Below are 19,356 nucleotides of genomic sequence, written 5' to 3'. Positions count from 1 at the left end.
ACTGTCATTTTTACCATTTTGACACTTTTTTTGGTGAATGTGTAGGGGTACAATGTACCCGATATCTGTTCACAACGGGGGGGCGGGACCTGGCGGTCCCCTTGTTAAAGGGGCTACCAGATTTCGATAAGCCCCCTGCCCGCAGACCCCCACAACCACCAGGCAAGGGTTGTGGGGATGAGGCCCTTGTCCCCATCAACAAGGGGACAAGGTGTTTTGGGGGGACCCCAAAACACCCTCCCCATGTTGAGGACATGTGGCCTGGTGGCAGCCTGCCAGGTTACATGCGTGGATAAGGGTCTGGTATGGATTTTGGGGGGGCCCTATGCCTTTTTTTTATTTTTTTTTATTTTAGGGTTCCCTTAATATCCATACCAGACCTGAAGGACCTGGTATGGATTTTGGGGGGCCCAAAAGGCTTGGTAATGGACTGCAGGAGAACCCATGCCGTTTTTTTTGAATGATTTTTATCTATATTGCCGGGATCCAACAATTCATTACAGCCGCGAGCAGTTTTAAATTACATTTTTTCCTTTAGAAATGTAATTTTGCTGTGGTACTGTTCTAAACACGGGAAAGATGTGCTACTTTACAGGCAGACTAAGGACACCCCAGGCACGATATTTAAAGAAATATTTCATATTTATTGTTTCACTATAAGCATTATTAAAATCACTGCTCCTGAAAAAACAGCTGTTTTAAAAACCTTTTTATGCATTGATACATGTCCCCTGCGGCAGGACCCGGGTCCCCAAACACTTTTTATGGCAATAACTTGTATAAAAGCCTTTAAAATGAGTACTTTTGATTTTTTATGTTCGTGTCCCATAGACTTTAAATGACAAGTTTGCACAAATTTTTTGCCTGTTCGCAAGTTCTGGTGCGAACCGAATCGGGGGTGTTTGGCTCATCACTACCTAGGACCCAAAAATGGTCCTCACATACCACCCTCTCTACAAAGGTGTACGTCATACAAGGTACTTTTTCAACAAGTTTAGGGAGTTTCTTAGGAGATGATTGTTTTTGCTCCCAAAGAAAACCTATAAATGGCTAGTTTACAGAAAATGTATTACAAAACAGGAAATTAGTAACAGTAAAAAAACTGAATTAAAAGTGAAAAGCACTTAAAGAGGAACTGTAGTCTGCTCACATAATTTGTAGTTTTTATATACACTGTATTCTGTACTTGCCAAATATGCTGCAGAAATTTCCCTCTACTAAGTCTGGCTGCAACCATTATAACTGTGGGCAGCTGAAGATGCTGCCTGTTCACTTCCTGGATTAACAAAGACACACAGAGTGCTGCGCATGATGTCATAAGCCTAGGCTTTTTACCAGACAGGAAACAGGAAGTGGGCTGTATTTACTGGCAGAAAAAAAAATGTTTTACTATCCAAAGTTAAAACAATAAGGGCAGAAGATTTAATAGATGGAATGATGAAAAAAATACTGAAGTTCCACTTTCAAGTTCAATTCCAATCCGATGCAGAGTAAGTCCAATATGATGTATCAGATTCATCATGAATGACCTATAGCATTCCCTTATAATTACAATGATAAGTGAGAGCTCTAAACTGCAAAAACAACCATCTATTATTTATTTTAGGTCTGCTGAAGGTGTATTGAAGTGTTTAATCCTTCCTTTAAATTCCTTTAAATTTCGTACCTGGGGGTTACTATAGTATGCCTGTAAAGGGGCGCATGTTTCCCGTGTTTAGAACAGTCCGAGAGCAAAATGGAATTTCTAAAGGAAAAAAAAGTAATTTAAAAGTACTAGCGCTAGCGCCGGCTATTAATGAATTGTTGGTCCCGACAATACACATAAAAGTTCATTGATAAAAATGGCGTGGGATTCCCCCACAGTCCATTACCAGGCCCTTTGGGTCTGGTATGAATATTAAGGGGAACGCTGAACCAAAATTAAAAAAAAAAAATGCGTGGGGGTCCCCCTAAATTCCATACCAGGCCCTTCAGGTCTGGTGTGAATATTAAGGGTAACCCCGCGCCAAAATTTTTAAAAAAATGGCGTGGGGGTCCCCCTCAAAATCCATACTGCTCCCGAAAAATGGCCATTTTTAGAACTTTTTTTTGCATTGATACATGTCCCCTGGGGCAGGACCCAGGTCCCCAAACACTTTTTATAACAATAATTTGCATATTAACCTTTAAAATGAGCACTTTTGATTATTCCTGTTCTTGTCCCATAGACTTTAATGGTGTTCACGTGTTCAAACTAATTTTTTGCCTGTTCACATGTTCTGCTGTGAATCGAACAGGGGGGTATTCGGCCCATCTCTACTCTGGAGCAACTGGTCTTGCAAAGTGTACAATCTTTTTGCCTTTAGTAAATGAACCCCATAGTCATACTTTATTACACACAGACCAGTTCATGATGGAGCTAATTAATCCAAAGCATTTTGGATCTTGGCCATGTGACATTTTCACAAAGTATCTCCAAACACAGGAGCAGAATTTTCTTGCTGTGCTTGTCAATGTACCCTCAAAAAGGAGAACAGGCCCCCCTTTACTAGAAGCTTTGCACTTAAATTATAAATATATTTTCATATCATAGGAGACAGGGGAATAGATCATTTTTTTCCTGGGTGGGGGGGTGGGGGGGGGGTTCAGTCTTGGGTAACCAAAAGACAAAAATTAGCTTACCTGCCAGGCCATGACAAATTGTGGGTGTTGCAAAAGTGAGTGAGAGACGCTTAAAACTTAACTCTACTCACTAGGGTTTATTTACTAGGGCCAAATATTTTGTGCACTTCAAGTGCACTGCATGTGCACTTGTACAGAGCTTAGTAAATGAGGTAAAGTTTCACTTTGCAAAGAATACTCAATTACGTGCAAGGGCAACATAAAACAGCAGTTTGCTTGTACATGATTGGATGATAGAAATCAGCAGAGCTTCCCCTCAGCTCTAGAGATTCCCCTCAGATCTAGAGCAACTGCAATTGAAGTGCACTTGCAGTGCACAGTATATTTGCCTTTAGTAAATCAACCTCCCTGTGTACATCATAACATATGCCACAGCCTTTGTACCCAAAATTATGCCTTTTTCACCTGTGCTACAATTGAGAGACTAGCAGACATGTACCAACCTCAGCACATGAATACTGCAGATGTTCTCTTTATGGTGATCAATCTCAGATACTCTGTCCTAACCAAGTGGGAGGTAGCCAGCAATGCTCTGGGCCTCCTTCTAAAACCTGGCATGCGCATGGTCCTCTGGCTTAGCACGTCATCCCCTAATGGGCAATTCTGTAGGCTGGATGGAGCTGGATGAGCAGGCCCCACTGTCCCTATAACACAGTGGCATACCTCCCAACTTTTGAACTTCAGAATGAGGGGCACTTGGAGGGAGTGACCTATGGTGCGCATAGTGCACTGCTGCAAAATGTGGGTGTGGCCAAACACTTAGCAGTGGGAGGGGCTTAAGGGTAAAGGGTGCACTGTGTACAAACTGCAGGGCTGAAGAGTGCTCTATGTACAGAGTGCAGGGTTGAGGAGTGTGCTGTGTACCGAGTTTAGGGTTGAGGGGTATGCTACGTACAGAGTTCAGGGTTGAGGTGTGCACTGTGTACTGACTGCAGGGTTGAGGGGATGCGCTACATACAGAGTGCAGGGTTCAGGGGTGCACTACATACTGAGTGCGGGGTTGAGGGGTGCACTCTGTACCGATTTCAGGGTTGAGAGGTGCACTATGTACTGAGTGCAGGGTTGAGAGGTGCGCTATGTACAGAGTGCAGGGTTAAGGGGTGCGGCTGTGGCACTGTTAAAAAGACAGGGATATGGCTGGCATTACAAATATTGTTAGAGGGACACAGGCTATGTACTGTACAGTAACAGGAGGCACTTCTAGCAGCTCCTCGTTTTTCCTTCTTTTCTACTGGGGAAAAAACTTGTTCTCTCCTCCTTCACCTTATTGATCTAGTGGGAGCCTTGCTGCTTGTAGTTCCGTTACTCACTGACCTCTGTAAATTTTCTGGTGCAGCATTGAAGGCAGGTTCCTCTTCTCCTCTCACTCCCCCTCCTTGTAGGATATTTTAAATATGTGGAAAAGGCGCCAAGCACCTTTATGTGGCCAGCCACGAAGTGTGCACGGGGCCAGCCGCTCACCCCCCTTCCCCACCCGAGCCGAGCAGACCTGCTCCCCCCCGAGCGGAGTTGTCAAAGCTTCCTATTTTTTTACAAACATACTCTGCTCGGGGGGGGGGGTTCGGACCTTCCCGACCCCTCCCCCTTACATACATCATCCATAGGAGGAAACTCATGTGAAGACAATGATAACCCTCAAGCTTCATGCTAATAGTGTCCCTGGAGGGATTCATGCAATACAGAGGGAGCTAATAGGCCATTATTTAAAATGTTTTCAAGAGCAATATGTATAAAACCTTTCAAATATTTTAGGGGTCATCATGAGCAATGGAGAGAGATGGAAGATAATGCGTCGATTTTCCCTGACAACACTGAGAAATTTTGGGATGGGGAAGAGGAGTGTGGAGGAAAGGATCCAGGAGGAAGCTCGATGTCTCAGGGACAGATTTATGAAGAGCAAAGGTAGGTGGAGATAATGCTGAATTAGCACAATGGTGACCCTAAACCCTCTTTTACAAGGAATAACACAACCCTATTGATCCAAACTGTTTATTATCTAGCACCATCTCGAAAGGTCCCAACTGCTATACTGATGTGACAGTATAATCTGATATAGTGATGGCTACTTGGATTATATCGCCTGGCATGTGATGTGTTATAAAAAAAAGTCTGGGCACTGAAGGGGGGCTGTAAAGGGTCATCCTTGTATTTTCTGAGTTTCTAGGGATTGACAGCTGCCTCTTAAATTTCAGCAACACACAGTAGGAACTAATTTTCAATGCACTGACTGACTGGCCACAGTGTTTGCAGGTGCTGGTCGGGTTGAATACTGGCTTGTCAGACACATCGAGGACTACAACAAAATGGCGCCTGTCCGCACACTGTCTGGGCATAAAGTGAACTCCTCTTCCTTAAAAGTGGCTTCAGCTTGGCCTCCCACCCATGAGAGAACCTCCTTAACATGATTCACTCAGTAGGGGCTTAATTGTGGAGGCCTCTACGATTATATCTGGAAAACATAAGCAAACCTAATAGAAAGCCTTAGTAGTTAACAATGTACAGTATAATACTAAAACATTTCAAATAACTATTTCTGCTGTGCTATATTTAAGCTTTAACCTTACCTCAGACTTGCACGGTTGTAAAGGCTCCTCTCCTGTACTGACATTGCTTTTTCTGATTTCACATTACATTGTGAAGCTGCCGCAATTCAAATAGACCCCACCGCATTTCCTGGCTGGAGGATGACCTCATCTATCACTTTCCTCCCCAGATTTACTGCACTTGCTGGCCCCATTCTTTCATTGGATTTCAGTTCTTGTGAGGATTTTGAATCAAATGTGGGTAAAAACTAGGGCAATCTGCATGCAAACACATGCAGTGATGTTTTCAGGAAAGCTTTGTACAACAACCTGCTGTCCCCTTCCACTCACCAAGGTCTACCTGCATGACATAGAGAAGCACAGAGACCTAATGATAACAATACTGGCTCTAAAATGAGGTATGCAATGAAAACAGAATGATTTTATTTATTTATTTTACAAATGTCAAAAATGTCATTATCCTGTTGACAAAGGGACAGGGAGGCACCAGGGAAGGTAAAATATAAGCACAATAAACTTTAGCTTTAAATTTAAAGGATGTGCAAATTACAAAAATCACAAAAACAAAAACTGAATAGCATACATTAAAACTTCTTTTTGGTGGGTTGATAGGATTATATAAGTAAGTTAAGAAGACACAGGTGGCTACCATGTCCTCTAATGCAGGTATAAAGACAATCCTAAAAAAATACTGACTTTATTGTTACCACCAGGACGAATACAACACAGAATAAAATATCCAAACTTCATTTGTCTAAAGCAATGGACAATAAAACCAAAACATCTAAAATGTAATAGTTTTGCCTCAATAGAACAGTAGATAAACTCCCCTTAGTATATTGCATATACCAAAAGCCAGAAGCTGTATAAAATCAGCACTGCAAGTACTGTATTGGATGGCTATAGGGAGTATTCACAGTTTCTCAACATGTTTTGTGGGGAGTACTACTTCCTCAGGAGGATGGAGATATCACAACAGTAGTTTTAAATGTATAATATAGATTAATATTAGCACCATACAATAGAATAAACATATAATATTAAACTAATATTATGACCTGACTCACTAAAAATCAGCTACAGATATGGTGAACCATGGGCATCCATGATGCTCAAGTCACCCCCTGCAAGTGTGGGAGCGTATATATGAAGGAAACCGTAAGGCAATGGTTCTCAACTCCTGTCCTCATGACCCACTAACAGGACAGGTTTGCAAGATAACTGAAATACATCAAAGGTGATATAATTTCTGCTCAGTGATTGTAGTATTCTAGTCTGCATCTCCCCAAGGTAATACTTAAAATCTGCCCTGTTAGTGAGTCCTGAGGACAGGAGTTGAGAACCACTGCCCTAAGGGCAACAGTAAACAGATTGCAAGAAATAAACGGAAAAAAGGCAAATCAAAGTTTTACTCCAGTACGTAGATTTTATTCTTTTCCTTGCCCGGGGATAGTTGCACATCATGGAAGGCACTATAGCCTTATTGTGAAGAAGATTTAAAAAAAATCTGAATTTACTAAAGCAAATTATCATCTGCATTGCTAAAAAAACCTGAATTGGCTTTCCCCATATATCTGTACAAATGTAGATAGTAAGACACTGATGTTATGCTATATGTAAATATAGCGTTAGTCAAGTATTATGTAGGTAAGTGGGTGGACCTGAGGTAATAAACAAGCACAGTCAATACAAGCTGAAGTCTTTAACTAGAGAAGCAGAGAAATACAGGAGTGCAGGAACTAAGACATACTGAAGCCTTGAACCAAATAAAACTGATACTACTCGAATGTCCCAACATTTTATCCCAGCCCACCGGTCACAATGTTTGCAGGTGCTGGTCAGGTGGAATACTGGCTCGTCAAACACATCGAGGACTACAACAGAATGGCACTCGTTCACTCACTGCCTTGGCCTATAGTGAGCTACTCTTAGTTAAAAATGGCTTCTGCTTGGTCTCCTACCCATAGGAGAACCCCCCTAACAAGTCTCACCCAGTAGGGATTTAATTGTAGAGGCCTCTATTTGCAGAAGCTGTGTGTGGACCAGCACCATTTTGTTGTAATACTGAAGCCTTGGTTTAGGAAATGAACTTATTTCTCAGATGGCAGGTGTTGGCCTGACCTGGGTGGAGATAGATGGTGTAGTTGTTATAGCAATCAACAGGTAGAGTCCATCCATACTTATACCTCTCAGTCTTGTAGAAGGCTGCAGTACAAGTTGAGAAAGATTACATTCTGACAGAACTACACAGAGTTGCATATCAGCTTTGTCAAATTATTAAACGAGTAAAGGCTGTCCACATAGCAAAGTCAACTTCATCTAGCCTCATCTCATTTTTAAGCTAAGTGAAATTACATTTTGCAAAGTAAACACTTAAAGCTCTACTCCTTTAGTAAATCAGTCCCAACATGTTTATGCTGGACTTTCATGTAATCTTTTAGTATTTACCCAAGGTTCTCAGGTTGAAATTGTTTTCTAAGTTCTAGATATTGATCTTGGCCATAAAAATTCTAAATGATTCTGCTTGTGTAATAACAGATAAACCAATAAACCCGACTCATCTGCTGAGACTGGCTGTCTCCAATGTCATCTGCTCCATTGTATTTGGGGAAAGATTTGACTACGAAGACAAAAAGTTCATGACCCTTTTGACAGTTATTCAGGAATTTGTGATCCTGTTGAACTCCCGATCAGGCCAGGTAAATGCATATATTGTACAAGTGTATGTGTATACACACTATGTTTATTTGACAGCAATGTCATATTCTATAAATACAGGAGAAACATAAGTGAGTTCTTCATTTATCTTTTAAAGCATACAGTAACTAAACCCAAAAACAACTGAAGCTTACCAGGCTGCATTAATTTTCCTTTTTCAGGCTAAGAACATTTTCAGCAAGCAGAGAAAAAATAGATGTTCTTGCCAGAAATGCAATGTCCTCGTCACTTTCAGTGAGCTGAAAAGAAAGCATTAACATCCTTATCTTTCTTTTGTCAACTACTAATCACATCAATCCACCATGTAATGGAGGTGAACATGTTTGACATCCAGCCTGTTTGACAACTATGGCTCTTCCATAAAAAAAAGTCAGAGTGATACGGATGGAAAAATTAGTGTAGCCAATTTGGTATAGGAGGCAGTGGCCACTGGTGTTTTTTTTTTTTTTGGGGGAGGGGGGGCGGCAAACACCTCCCCCCCTGCTGTTTGCCGGTCAGTCCGTCACTTACCCCATCTAGGCAGGTAGCAGGTGGCAGGAAGTGTGCAGCGGCTCCGTGTCCTCTCCTCAATCTGAGGATTCCAGCATGCGGCTTCTCCCCACCTCCCTCCTAGGCGCCCAATAGAATTGCTTCTCCTTTTGGCCAGTCGGGTGATGGGTCTCATACCCTCTTCCTGATTGGCTGGGAGGAGGATCAGTGTTAGAATAGTGAATATTCATTCTCTATTCTAATACACCTGGGTGGGCTGTGAGCGCATTCTCTGCACCCGGAAGTCCACCCTATTTTGAAGCCTTCTAGAGCCTTTAGCTCTAATCAGTGCTTCAAAAAAACACCCACCCCACTGTAACTCATGCGCCCGATGTCCTGCAAGAAGCCAGACACATAGATAGGAGGGGTGGCGGCATGAATAGGGGAGGCGGTGTCCGTGCACCCTTAATGGATGTGCTGCCCCTGATAGGAAGTGTGGATTACCAGAAAAGGTAGAAAGACGGTTAAAAGAAAATAATGCAGCAGCTACATCTAAGGACTGGTAAGCTGTGATACATAACATTTTTGTGTTTGGGTTTAGGTTAGGGTGACCAGTTGTCAGGAGACAGTCACCAACTTTAGGGGACTGTCCCCAGAAAAAAATTGTCCCCAATTTTTTTACACTGTTTAAATGAATGTGTCTATGATTTCTGTCCAGCTTTAATAATGATGTCCCCAGCCCGGGTGGCTACAGTGTATTCCATCTTAGCAACATTTCTGTGATTGGCCTGGAGCAGGAGGAGTGTGTCTGCTTTCAGCTTTGTCCAGTTTTACTGATGATGTCACATGCCAATATCATGCCAATACCTGGTTCCTCCCCTTTTGGCTTGTGTAGACTTTTCCGGGAGGTAGGGATATGGATTATTTGCTGCCCTGTACATGGCTTTCTGTTTTCTATAGGACCCAGTATGAATTTTTAAACTTCAGTCTTACACACACACACAAGACATTTGAGTCCCAGCACTGGTTGGAGAAAAATTTAAAAGGATACTGTAGCAGTAGGTCAGCAATAGACAGACAAATTCTGAATATCTGAGACTTGTTTTGGTAAAGTTCAGTATCTTTACAATGTAAGGGAGATGTATTGCTCATTATTTAACACCTCAATTAAAACTTTGTTTCAGATTTTTAATCTGCTCCCAAACTTAATGAGACGTGTCCCTGGCCCCCACCAGAACCTTTTTTCACTTTTTGAAAAGATTACAGAGTTTGTGGTAGAAATGGTAGAGTCCCACAAGAAGACATTGGATGAGAATAGCCCTCGTGACTTCATAGATTGTTTCCTCATAAAAATGGAAGAGGTGAGTGTGATTTTTTAATTCTTGGTCTAGAATCTGATCACTTTTTAATGCATGGAATGCTTTAACATGTCTTTTTCAGCTTTCACTGTGTGCCTTGTATGAAGTACACAAGTGCCAATCAATACCATATTGTAACGTTTATATACAATATCTCTGTTGTACATTCTAGGGTAGTTTGCTGCTGTAAAAGCTATTTCTGGCCAGTGTACTGATTGATTAATATTTTGTTAGAGTTATAGTAAAAGGTTCATAATTAGTCCAATGCCTCTGCCCTAATGGCAGCTATCCAAACTCCTGGGAAGAGGTGAGAAGCTGGAGGGGGTTCTTTTAATTCTGACACTCCACCAATGAGCAGAAAAAAATAAAAAACAGTATGAGGCATGATAGGAGCCTGGTTTAGGATTAGTGGGGATTTACTTGTATTGTGGTAGCCTTATGTCCCATTTGTTTGCTAAAATGACTTTGAAAATATTTTTCAGGAAAAGAACAACCCAAAAACAGAATTTCATAGGGATAATTTACAAGGAACAGTTATTGACCTGTTCTTTGCTGGGACTGAGACTACAAGTGTAACATTGAGATATGCATTCTTGATACTACTCAAATACCCTGAGATACAAGGTAATGCCATCTTTTCAAATTAAACCTCTCACACTCACCTATTGATCAATGTAGATACGAAAAGGCTGCAGCACACAACGTTACCAGCTTTCTTCACATCACAAATATCACCAGTGTTATGTTCAAAAGAAATTTCAAAATTGTGAATTTAAATCAAAATAACTATGCTACAAATAATTGTGCAGATACTGATTTGTAAACACATGTGACTAATATCAATTGAAAAGTGTTAAACAAACAAGTTCATAATAATATATGTGTAGTCCATAAAATAATAGTGCACAACCAATGGGTATGATAATGAGTCCCAATGAAAACCAAGTGAAAAAGTTTGTAAAAGAATCTTCACATGAAACTCCACTGTGAAATCTAGTGACATTTTTCCAGCACCTTAAAGCGGAGTTCCGGGGGAATTTTTTTTTTTATTTTTTTTTATCTTAGTATTATTGTTAACGAAATTTTAAATAAGAGTATACAATGATCTTAATAGATTATTCAAAGATATATAATCCTTACTGTAATATTGCAATGCTCCGTTTGTGGCCGTTTCCATTATTAATGTGGGCATGTGAAGCCCATAGGAGATCGCTTCCTGGAATATGCATGGAGAGGTGCATGCTGGGTAACCAGCATGCACCTCTCGATCTCGTGCATGCCCGATTCAACGGCGGCCGTAGCGCCGTAGAGCACAGTGCTGCCCACAGACTCCTGGGAAATGATGTGTCATCATTTCCCAGGAGCATAGGCGAGGGAGGAAGTCTCGAGGAGCTCCGTGGACCAGGAAGTGGCAGTTTACGAGGACTGCATAGCAACAGGGTGTTTAGGGTAAGTATAAAACATTTTTTTCCTCCAAATGTTTGTTTAAAGGTTTAAAGGAAAACATTTTTTAGGGTGGAACTCCGCTTTAAAGTAAATGATGGCTGCTCACCTTAAATTATAGACACTTAAAGGATAAGTTCAACTTTTATAATATGATACATGTTACACCCATATTCAGGTACCATGTACCATGTTACAGATTCACCAGACCCCTCATACCCAGGCCTTTTTTTCAGCGGGAATGGGGGGGAATGCAGTTCCGCAACCTCCAGCACTGAATGTACGTACTGGCAAGGGGTGCTGGAGGGTTTATTGTTGCTGGCTGCTGGGGTATCTGTTGTCGCTGGTGGGGGATCTGTTTTTGTGTGGGGGTCTATTGTTGCTGGGTAAGTCTACTGTTGCTGGTGGGGGGGTCTTATCTTGCAGGGGGGTCAGTTGTTGCTGGGTTGGATCTACTGTGGAGGGAGAGGTCTTGTTGCTGGCCGCTGAAGGGTCAATTGTTGCTCGGGTGGTACTTTGTTGTGGAGGGGACCATTGTTGCTGAGGAAAAGTATTTTGTTGTGTGGGGGATCTGTTGTTGCTGGGGGGGTCCTTTGTTTCTTGGGTGGAGTCTATTTTTTCTGGGGTGGAGTCTATTGTTTCTGGGGTGGGGTCTATTGTTGCTCATTGCAAGGGATCTGTTATACTATCTTTCTTGTTTTCTTTAACAAATTTCATATAAATTACTGAGTAGCCCAAAATACTTCTGTATTCTGAGAAAGGTGCTGTACTGGGAGGTGGGTAGGGGGTGAAACCAAGGGATGGTGCTCAGAGATGGGTAGGGGGCGGAGACAAAGGGTGATATGGAAGGGTGGAGTTCCTGCACCTGTTCCCTGAGAAAAAAAAGCCCCGCTCATACCATACCCCCCCGATCCCCCGTTTTGACAGCGAACGGGGAGGATTTTTTCCACCCGGTCGCATCATTCATTAACAGTGTTATGTGAATGTGAAAACTACAAGTACCGACAGCATTTGAGGCTGTCAGCTTGTAGTTCTTAATGAACTACCAGGGTGCTCTTGAGTGGCTTCCTGTCAGAGTATAACTGGCTGCTCATACAAGGTTTATTTACTAAAACTGGAGAGTGCAAAATCTGATGCAGCTGTACACAGAAACCAATCAGCTTCCAGGTTTTATTGTCAAAGCTTAATTGAACAAGCTGAAGTTGGAAGCTGATTGGCTACCATGCATAACTGCACCTTATTTTGCACTCTCCAGTTTTGGTAAATCAACCCCATACTGTCTGCAAGAGCCCCGCATTGCAACCATGATTTGCTGATCACGGATGCAATGCTTTACAGGCTTATAGTAAAAAATATAAAAAAATAAAAATTTTTTACCTGCAAAAAGATGTGCATTTATTTTTTTATTTTTTTACAAAGATAAACTTATCCTTTAAAAAATAAAGGTTAGCAAGAGCAGTGGTCATCAACCCTGTCCTCAGGGCCCACTAACAGGTCAGGTTTGCAAGATAACTGAAATACATCACAGGTGATATCATTTGCTGCTCAGTGATTGCAGTATTCTAGTCTGCATCTCCCCGAGGTAATACATAAAACCTGGCCTGTTAGTGGGCCCTGAGGACAGGGTTGATGACCACTGAGCAAGAGTGTATTTCTCTTTAACCCTTTCGCCACAGGGTCTGTATGTTGTATGTATCTGACAGCGGGGGGCATTACACACAATCCGGTGGATGCAGCCACCGGGATTGTGTGTGAAACCGACAGGCAGACTCCGGCCTATCAGGTGAGAGCATTCGTGTGGCAGCGCTGCTGCCCGATCACTCTCACACACCCCTGGTACCAGCGCCACCCCGCCATGCTTACCGGGCTCTGCTTGCCCATCAGCGGGCCCGGGAGCTCCATGGCGGGTGCCGGCAGCTGGAGGGCGAAGGAGAAGAGCGGACACACATCCACTCTCCTCCCCTTCTTCTTGTGACCCGGAAAGTGACATCTCTGACATCATCTTGGTGGCTTCTCTGCCTGGCTACCCTACTTTCTCTCTTCTGAAATCCCCACAATCATTCTCGTGACTTCAACACCCCTGTTAATGCTAATACTACTACTACTTCTAAACTTCTCAGTCTCACTATATCTCTTGACCTGAAGCAATGGATACAGGCACTCAGTGCAACCTCTCCAACAATCCTCTCCCACTCTCTGATCACCACCTTATTAGTTTCGCTCTCTCCCTTTCTCACACCTCCTTTCCTTCCAACCGCCTAACCGTTACCCGTAGAAACCTTTGTCACCTCAACCCTTCTCTTTTCTACTCTGGTACAGATCACCTCTATGACAAAATCTGACCCTGTCCTGCCCCAACCTAGCCACTTCCATCTAAAACAGCTCACTTGCATCCCCCCTAGACAAGCTAGCCCCCCTCACTACAAGCAGAATCAGTCCAACTCCAGCAAACAGACGACACCAGAAGTCTAAGAAAACTTAGCCATGCTCTTGAGCGCCTGTGACATAAGACTAAGTCTCAGGAAAACTTCAACCAACATAAATCTGCCCTCCTAAAATACTATTCCTGCCTCCTCACTGCCAAACACATTTTGTCACTCTAATTAACACATTCTCATCTAATCCCTGTCAGCTCTTCTCTACCTTTAACTCTCTACTCTGTCCTCCATTGCCTCCACCCACTAACTCACTCACTGCCCAGAAGATCACCAATCACTTCAAAAATAAGATTGATACAATTCATAAGAAGATCTCCAATGTGCAGGGACCTCCCCCAATTAACACCCAATGTCTACAGGTGCAATCATTACTTCCCTCATTAGACCCTGCTAGTATTAATGAGGTTGCTAAACTTTTTTCTAATACACACCTAACCACCTGTCCCCTGGATCCTGCTCCCATGCAAATGCAACGCTTACCCTCTGACTCTGTTCTACTCTCTTTACCTCACATTTTTAACCTCTCCCTCTCCTGTGGCATATTCCCAAACTCTCTGAAACATGCGCTAGTCACCCCATCCTTAAAAAGCCCTCACTGGACCATACCAATCTTAACAACCTATGTCTCATCTTCTTACTCCCCTTCTCCTCCAAACTCCTTGAACGACTGGCCTACAACAGACTGAGCAACCATTTGACTAAAAACAAACTTCTTGATTCCCTTCAGTCCGGATTTCACCCTCTAAACTCCATGGAAACTGCTCTCCTTAAACATACAAATGACCTACTAACAGCTAAAACCAATGGACACTATTCTGTACTACTCCTCCTGGACCTCTCTGCTACCTTTGATATAGTGGACCACCCCCTGCTCCTCAAAAAACTCCACTCCTTTGGTCTTTGTGACTGTAGTCTTCACTGGTTCTCATCCTACCTATCACACCGCACCTTCAGTGTCACTTACAACTCTACTTTCTCCTCTCCTCTTCCTTCCTCCATCGGGGTCCCCAAAGATTCTGTTCTTGAACTTCTCCTTTTCTCAATCTACACCTTCTCCTTGGGTCAGTTGATAGCCTCCCATAGCTTTCAATACCATTTCTACATGGATGATACCCAAATCAATCTCTCTACCCCCCAGCTCACTCCATCAGTCTCCTCATACATCACCTACTTACTAACAGTCATATCAGCCTGGACGTCATATCACTTCCTTAAACTCAAGTGCCTCTTCGTCTGATTTCTCTGTCAAAATCAACGCCTCAACTGTCAACTCCAGGTCACTTGCACCTGTCAAAGAATTCTGAGGCCATTGAAAAAAACGAAGTACAGATCTTAATTCAATTTTTCATCCAGACATTTCTGGACTACACCAGTCCACATCACTTCATGTAATCTGGATTTGTTAAAACACACCCACTGATGTGCAATAAAACAGTATTTGGAAGTTTTTTTTGCAGCAACCAATCAGATTCAAACCTGTTTTCAAAATTGAAGTGTGATTTGCAACAGTGTAACTATTGCCATAGACACCCATGTGTCTGTTATGGGGATTAGGGATTGCAAGGGGGGCCCACTAAGGAGCTTGTCTGATGTCTGGATTTATGAATTACAGACATTGCTAGGTGTTACAGAAGTATCTGGAGTCCCATTAAAATATTGCTATGGTGCCCCATTAATTCTAGTTACAACCCTGGTGATTTGTAATGCTTACAGCGAAGAGAGGAAGTTACACAGCACAGGCTCCTAGAAGGATCCTCCAATCTGCCTCTCGATGTGCATGAGCAGCAAAACATTACTTAGAAGTCAAATTAGGGTAAACTGAGGGAACTTTCTGGCTTAAGCACAATTACTCTGTTTACTGTATAGAGTAAGTAGCTCACTGACTGCTTTCACGTTTTGCTTGGAGTTGCTTTTTTATTAGAAAGTCATACTTTTCTGGTAAATAAATTCATGGATGCAATTCATTTTTCTAAAAAAATACTTCCTGTACTGATGTCTAAAAAAAAAGCCATCTCAGCATGGGAAGAGTTGAACACAATAGAGTTGTAGAGTGCTTTTAAATTGTAAAGTGTTGACTTTATGATTTAAAAACACTTTACAACTCACTGTGTGATATCACCCTTTGGGGATTTTTCATGTTAGTAGGCTGTGCTGCATTTTTTAGTGTGTGGCAAAACACAAATTATTTCCAATGTATGAATATCACTGATCTCACATAAATTAGTAAATGCACATTTGAAAATGAATATTTTTTCATGTTCTTCTCTTTCTGTTTGCTCCAGAGAGGATCCATAAAGAGATTGACAATGTCATAGGCAGTGATCGCTGTCCATCAGTGGAGGACAGAAGTAAGATGCCATATACAGATGCGGTAATTCATGAAATCCAGAGATTTGCTGATATTGTACCAGGAGGACTACTCCATGCTGCCAGCAAGGACACCAACTTTAAAGGATATCACATTCCAAAGGTACCCTTCTCAGAGTTCTAAAATTGTCTGAGATGTTTCTGTGTTATCTAGCTACAGTATCTATCTATCTATCTATCTATCTATCTATCTATCTATCTATCTATCTATCTATCTATCTATCTATCTATCTATCTATCTATCTCATACTTGCCAACAGTCCTGATTTTCCCAGGACATTCACGGATTTCAGCCCCGTGCCCTGGGCTTAGGGGAAGTATCCCGAAAAATCAGTTTTGTCCCGGGCAGCGGCCGACCGTGCTGGAGTGTCTGTTCCCCCTTAAAAGTTGCATTGCTCCGCCGTCACCCAGCACCGCCCAGTGGCGTCACTAGAGGGGGCGATTGCCGCTGTTCTATTTTGACAGTAACTCGTGCGAGGGGGGGCAAGGCATAATATAGGTGCAGTGTTCTGGTCAGGTTGGCTGGGTTATGGCTGAACCCCTGCCCCACCCTCGGACTTCATGGGACCCTGAGGACTGGCGCATGTGAGCTGCGCTCCCGATCCCAAGTTTGGCTCTCCTCAGCTGGTAGCCCTGGCCCATCATGTAAGAGCAGAGCCTGGGGTATCGTTCAAGCCGGATACAGCGGAGGTCTCAGCCGGACCATCCGCACCGTACCCAGCCGGTAGAGCTCGTCCTGGGAAGAGTCATCCCTCCCCCACTGAGAAGGCAGGGAGAATGAATCATCCCAGAGAAGGAGGTAGATGGGGGATGGGGGACTGTGCTGCAAATGCAAAAAACATTGTATGCACTCTCATTGCAGCTGGAAGTTGGTCTGTACATGTCCTGTATGGTGGCTGCACAGTTCCTGCAACCTGAGCCTGGGGGGAGCTGCACCACCATTGCAACCTCATTCGGGGGGGGCACTGCACCCATAGTTGCCAACTGTCCCCAGATGCTAAATTGCATTCAAGCAGCTGCTTCCTGTGCTGCTGGGTGGGTTTACAATCACAGATCCCTAGATGAACAGCGTAGCAACCAATCGTATTGCTTATCTAGGTGGGAGGGCGGAGCTGCTGAGGAGTTACTCCCCCTCCCACTGCCTCTTTAGCCAATCCAAAATTATAAACATAGTGCTCGCGAAACACAATTAGTGAAAAAACAAAATTAGTGAAGAAACAAACTGTAAATATATATAATACACATAAAAGTCCATATATAATAAAAGTGTTCCAATCCAAAGTGAAGAAAAAGCAAAATGCTTCAGAGATTTTCAGGTGTGCAACAACACCCCCTCATGTGTCCCCACTCACCGGATCCAGACGACCCCCAGCTTTTCAGTCTGGGGGTCACTTTAGACTTCGTAATAATATCCAGGAATGGGGGATTGGTATCGGGTCATCAGATCAAAACTTGGATTGGAACACTTTTATTTTATATGGACTTTTATGTGTATTATATATATTTACATTTTGTTTTTTCACTAATTTTGTTTTTTCTCTAATTGTGTTTCTCAAGTGCTATACAGTATTTATATTTTTTGCATTTTTTCAAGTGTTTAGCACTTTGTGTATAGCAGCACGCACTTATTTCATATTTTTTTGTACACCATTAGCATGAGTACATATTTAGAATACATTTTCATATCTTTAGCCAATCAGCACACCTGTGTAACCTGCCCCTTCCACAGTCCGTCACATTTGACTGAAGAGAAGATACCGGTGGCTGGAGCCGAGTCTCTGACCACCTCCTGTATGATGTATGCAGTCTCTTACCATCTCTTGTATGATGTATGCAGTCTCTGACCATCTCTTGTATGATGTCTGCAGTCTCTGACCATCTCTTGTATCATGTCCGCAGTCTCTGACCATCTCCTGTATCATGTCTGCAGTCTCTGACCATCTTTTGCATCATGTCTGCAGTCCGTGACCATCTTTTGCATCATGTCTGCAGTCTCTGATCATCTCTTGATCCTCCATCCCTCCATCCCTCTTTTCCTCCTTCTCTCTCCTTCCCTCCCTATCTCTTTCTTTCTTTCTCTCTCCCCCTCTCTTTCTCCCTTTCTCTTTTTCTCTCTTCCTCGTTCTCACTCTCTATCTCTCTCCCTCTCTCTCCCTCTTTCTCCCTCTATCCCTCTCTTCCTTCTCCCTCCATCCCGCTTTCATCTCAGACTCTAACCACACTCCCTTTAATGCACATCAAATATTTTATTGAAACCACGCCCATTTTTCACAGCGGCACGCTGCATGTTATCTCTGTGCTAAGCCACACCTACAAATGAATGCCCTGCCCCTAATTAAAATAGGACCCCCGCCTACATGCAAAAAAGTGTCCCTATTTTTTTTTCAGAATGTTGGCAACTATCTATCTATCTATCTATCTATCTATCTATCTATCTATCTATCTATCTATCTATCTATCTATCTATCTATCTATCTATCTATCTATCGTGGGTGAAATAGGTATTTTCTCCCCTACAGATTGTGTAAGTTTGCCCACTTACAAAGAAATGAAGGGTCTATTTTTTTTACAAGTGATGCACAGGCACTATAGACCTGTAAGGTCAGCTCCTGCAACCCAGCAGGTTTTTGTGAAGGGGAGGGGACATGGAGGAAATAAGCAAAGCTGCCAGACTCTGTTTATGTTGCATATCTTGCATTTGGGATCTTTGTCCAATGCAGAACTCATGCCAGAATTAGCTAATCTACAGATTTGCTCTTCACCCAAACGCATTAACTCAATAAAGTTGAACTCCAGGAATCAAGCCACTTTGTAATGTGTGCATGCATACAATGAGTTAAGTCCAACGAGGTGCATGCCACATCCTAGACTTTTGTCTATCTCTATCTCTTCTCTCACTGGACTTAATTCATAGTATGCCTGCAGTAGCTGAATTTCTGGCGTTTAGCTTTTTTTAAGCTACAAAAGTTGACTTCTGGCACTAGAAGAAAATGATCCTCACCCTTTGTGTGAGATTACTACTATAATAAGAAAGTAGTATTTTTTCTTATGAAGCTAACAACCTATATTAAAGTGTGACGTTAAAGTGTATCTGAAGTCATATTTTTTCATTTTGGATAGAGTGCAAGAAAAAGTCTAAAGTTTTTTCAGTTGTCTCAACAATTGCAAGTGGAGACAATACTTTTAACGAATACTTTCAACTGAGGCATGCCACTCTTGCTCATTTTGGAGCACTTAGCTCAAAATTTGATGATATAAGTTTCCTAGATTCAGTGCTCAACTCGAATAACACTGATGCCCCGTACACACGGTCGGATTTTCCGATGGAAAATGTTCGATCGGAGCGTGTTGTCGGAAATT

At 42.5% G+C, this 19,356-nt stretch overlaps 1 protein-coding gene across 1 annotated transcript in view; it reads left to right on the top strand.

Annotated features, from left to right (window-relative positions):
• LOC141107710 (cytochrome P450 2G1-like) overlaps nucleotides 1–19,356 on the top strand; it is a 38,954-nt gene that overhangs the window by 4,756 nt on the left and 14,842 nt on the right. Inside the window, exons 3-7 of the mRNA XM_073598629.1 lie at nucleotides 4,414–4,563; nucleotides 7,743–7,903; nucleotides 9,575–9,751; nucleotides 10,231–10,372; nucleotides 15,912–16,099. Of these exons, the coding sequence (XP_073454730.1) occupies nucleotides 4,414–4,563; nucleotides 7,743–7,903; nucleotides 9,575–9,751; nucleotides 10,231–10,372; nucleotides 15,912–16,099 (818 nt within the window). The remainder of the gene's footprint in view (nucleotides 1–4,413; nucleotides 4,564–7,742; nucleotides 7,904–9,574; nucleotides 9,752–10,230; nucleotides 10,373–15,911; nucleotides 16,100–19,356) is intronic.

Source organism: Aquarana catesbeiana, linkage group LG09, assembly GCF_042186555.1.
Source record: "Aquarana catesbeiana isolate 2022-GZ linkage group LG09, ASM4218655v1, whole genome shotgun sequence".
NCBI classification, from domain to species: domain Eukaryota; kingdom Metazoa; phylum Chordata; class Amphibia; order Anura; family Ranidae; genus Aquarana; species Aquarana catesbeiana.
The sequence above is the reverse complement of the archived record's forward strand: the minus strand, read 5'-3'. Positions and strand labels throughout refer to the sequence as shown.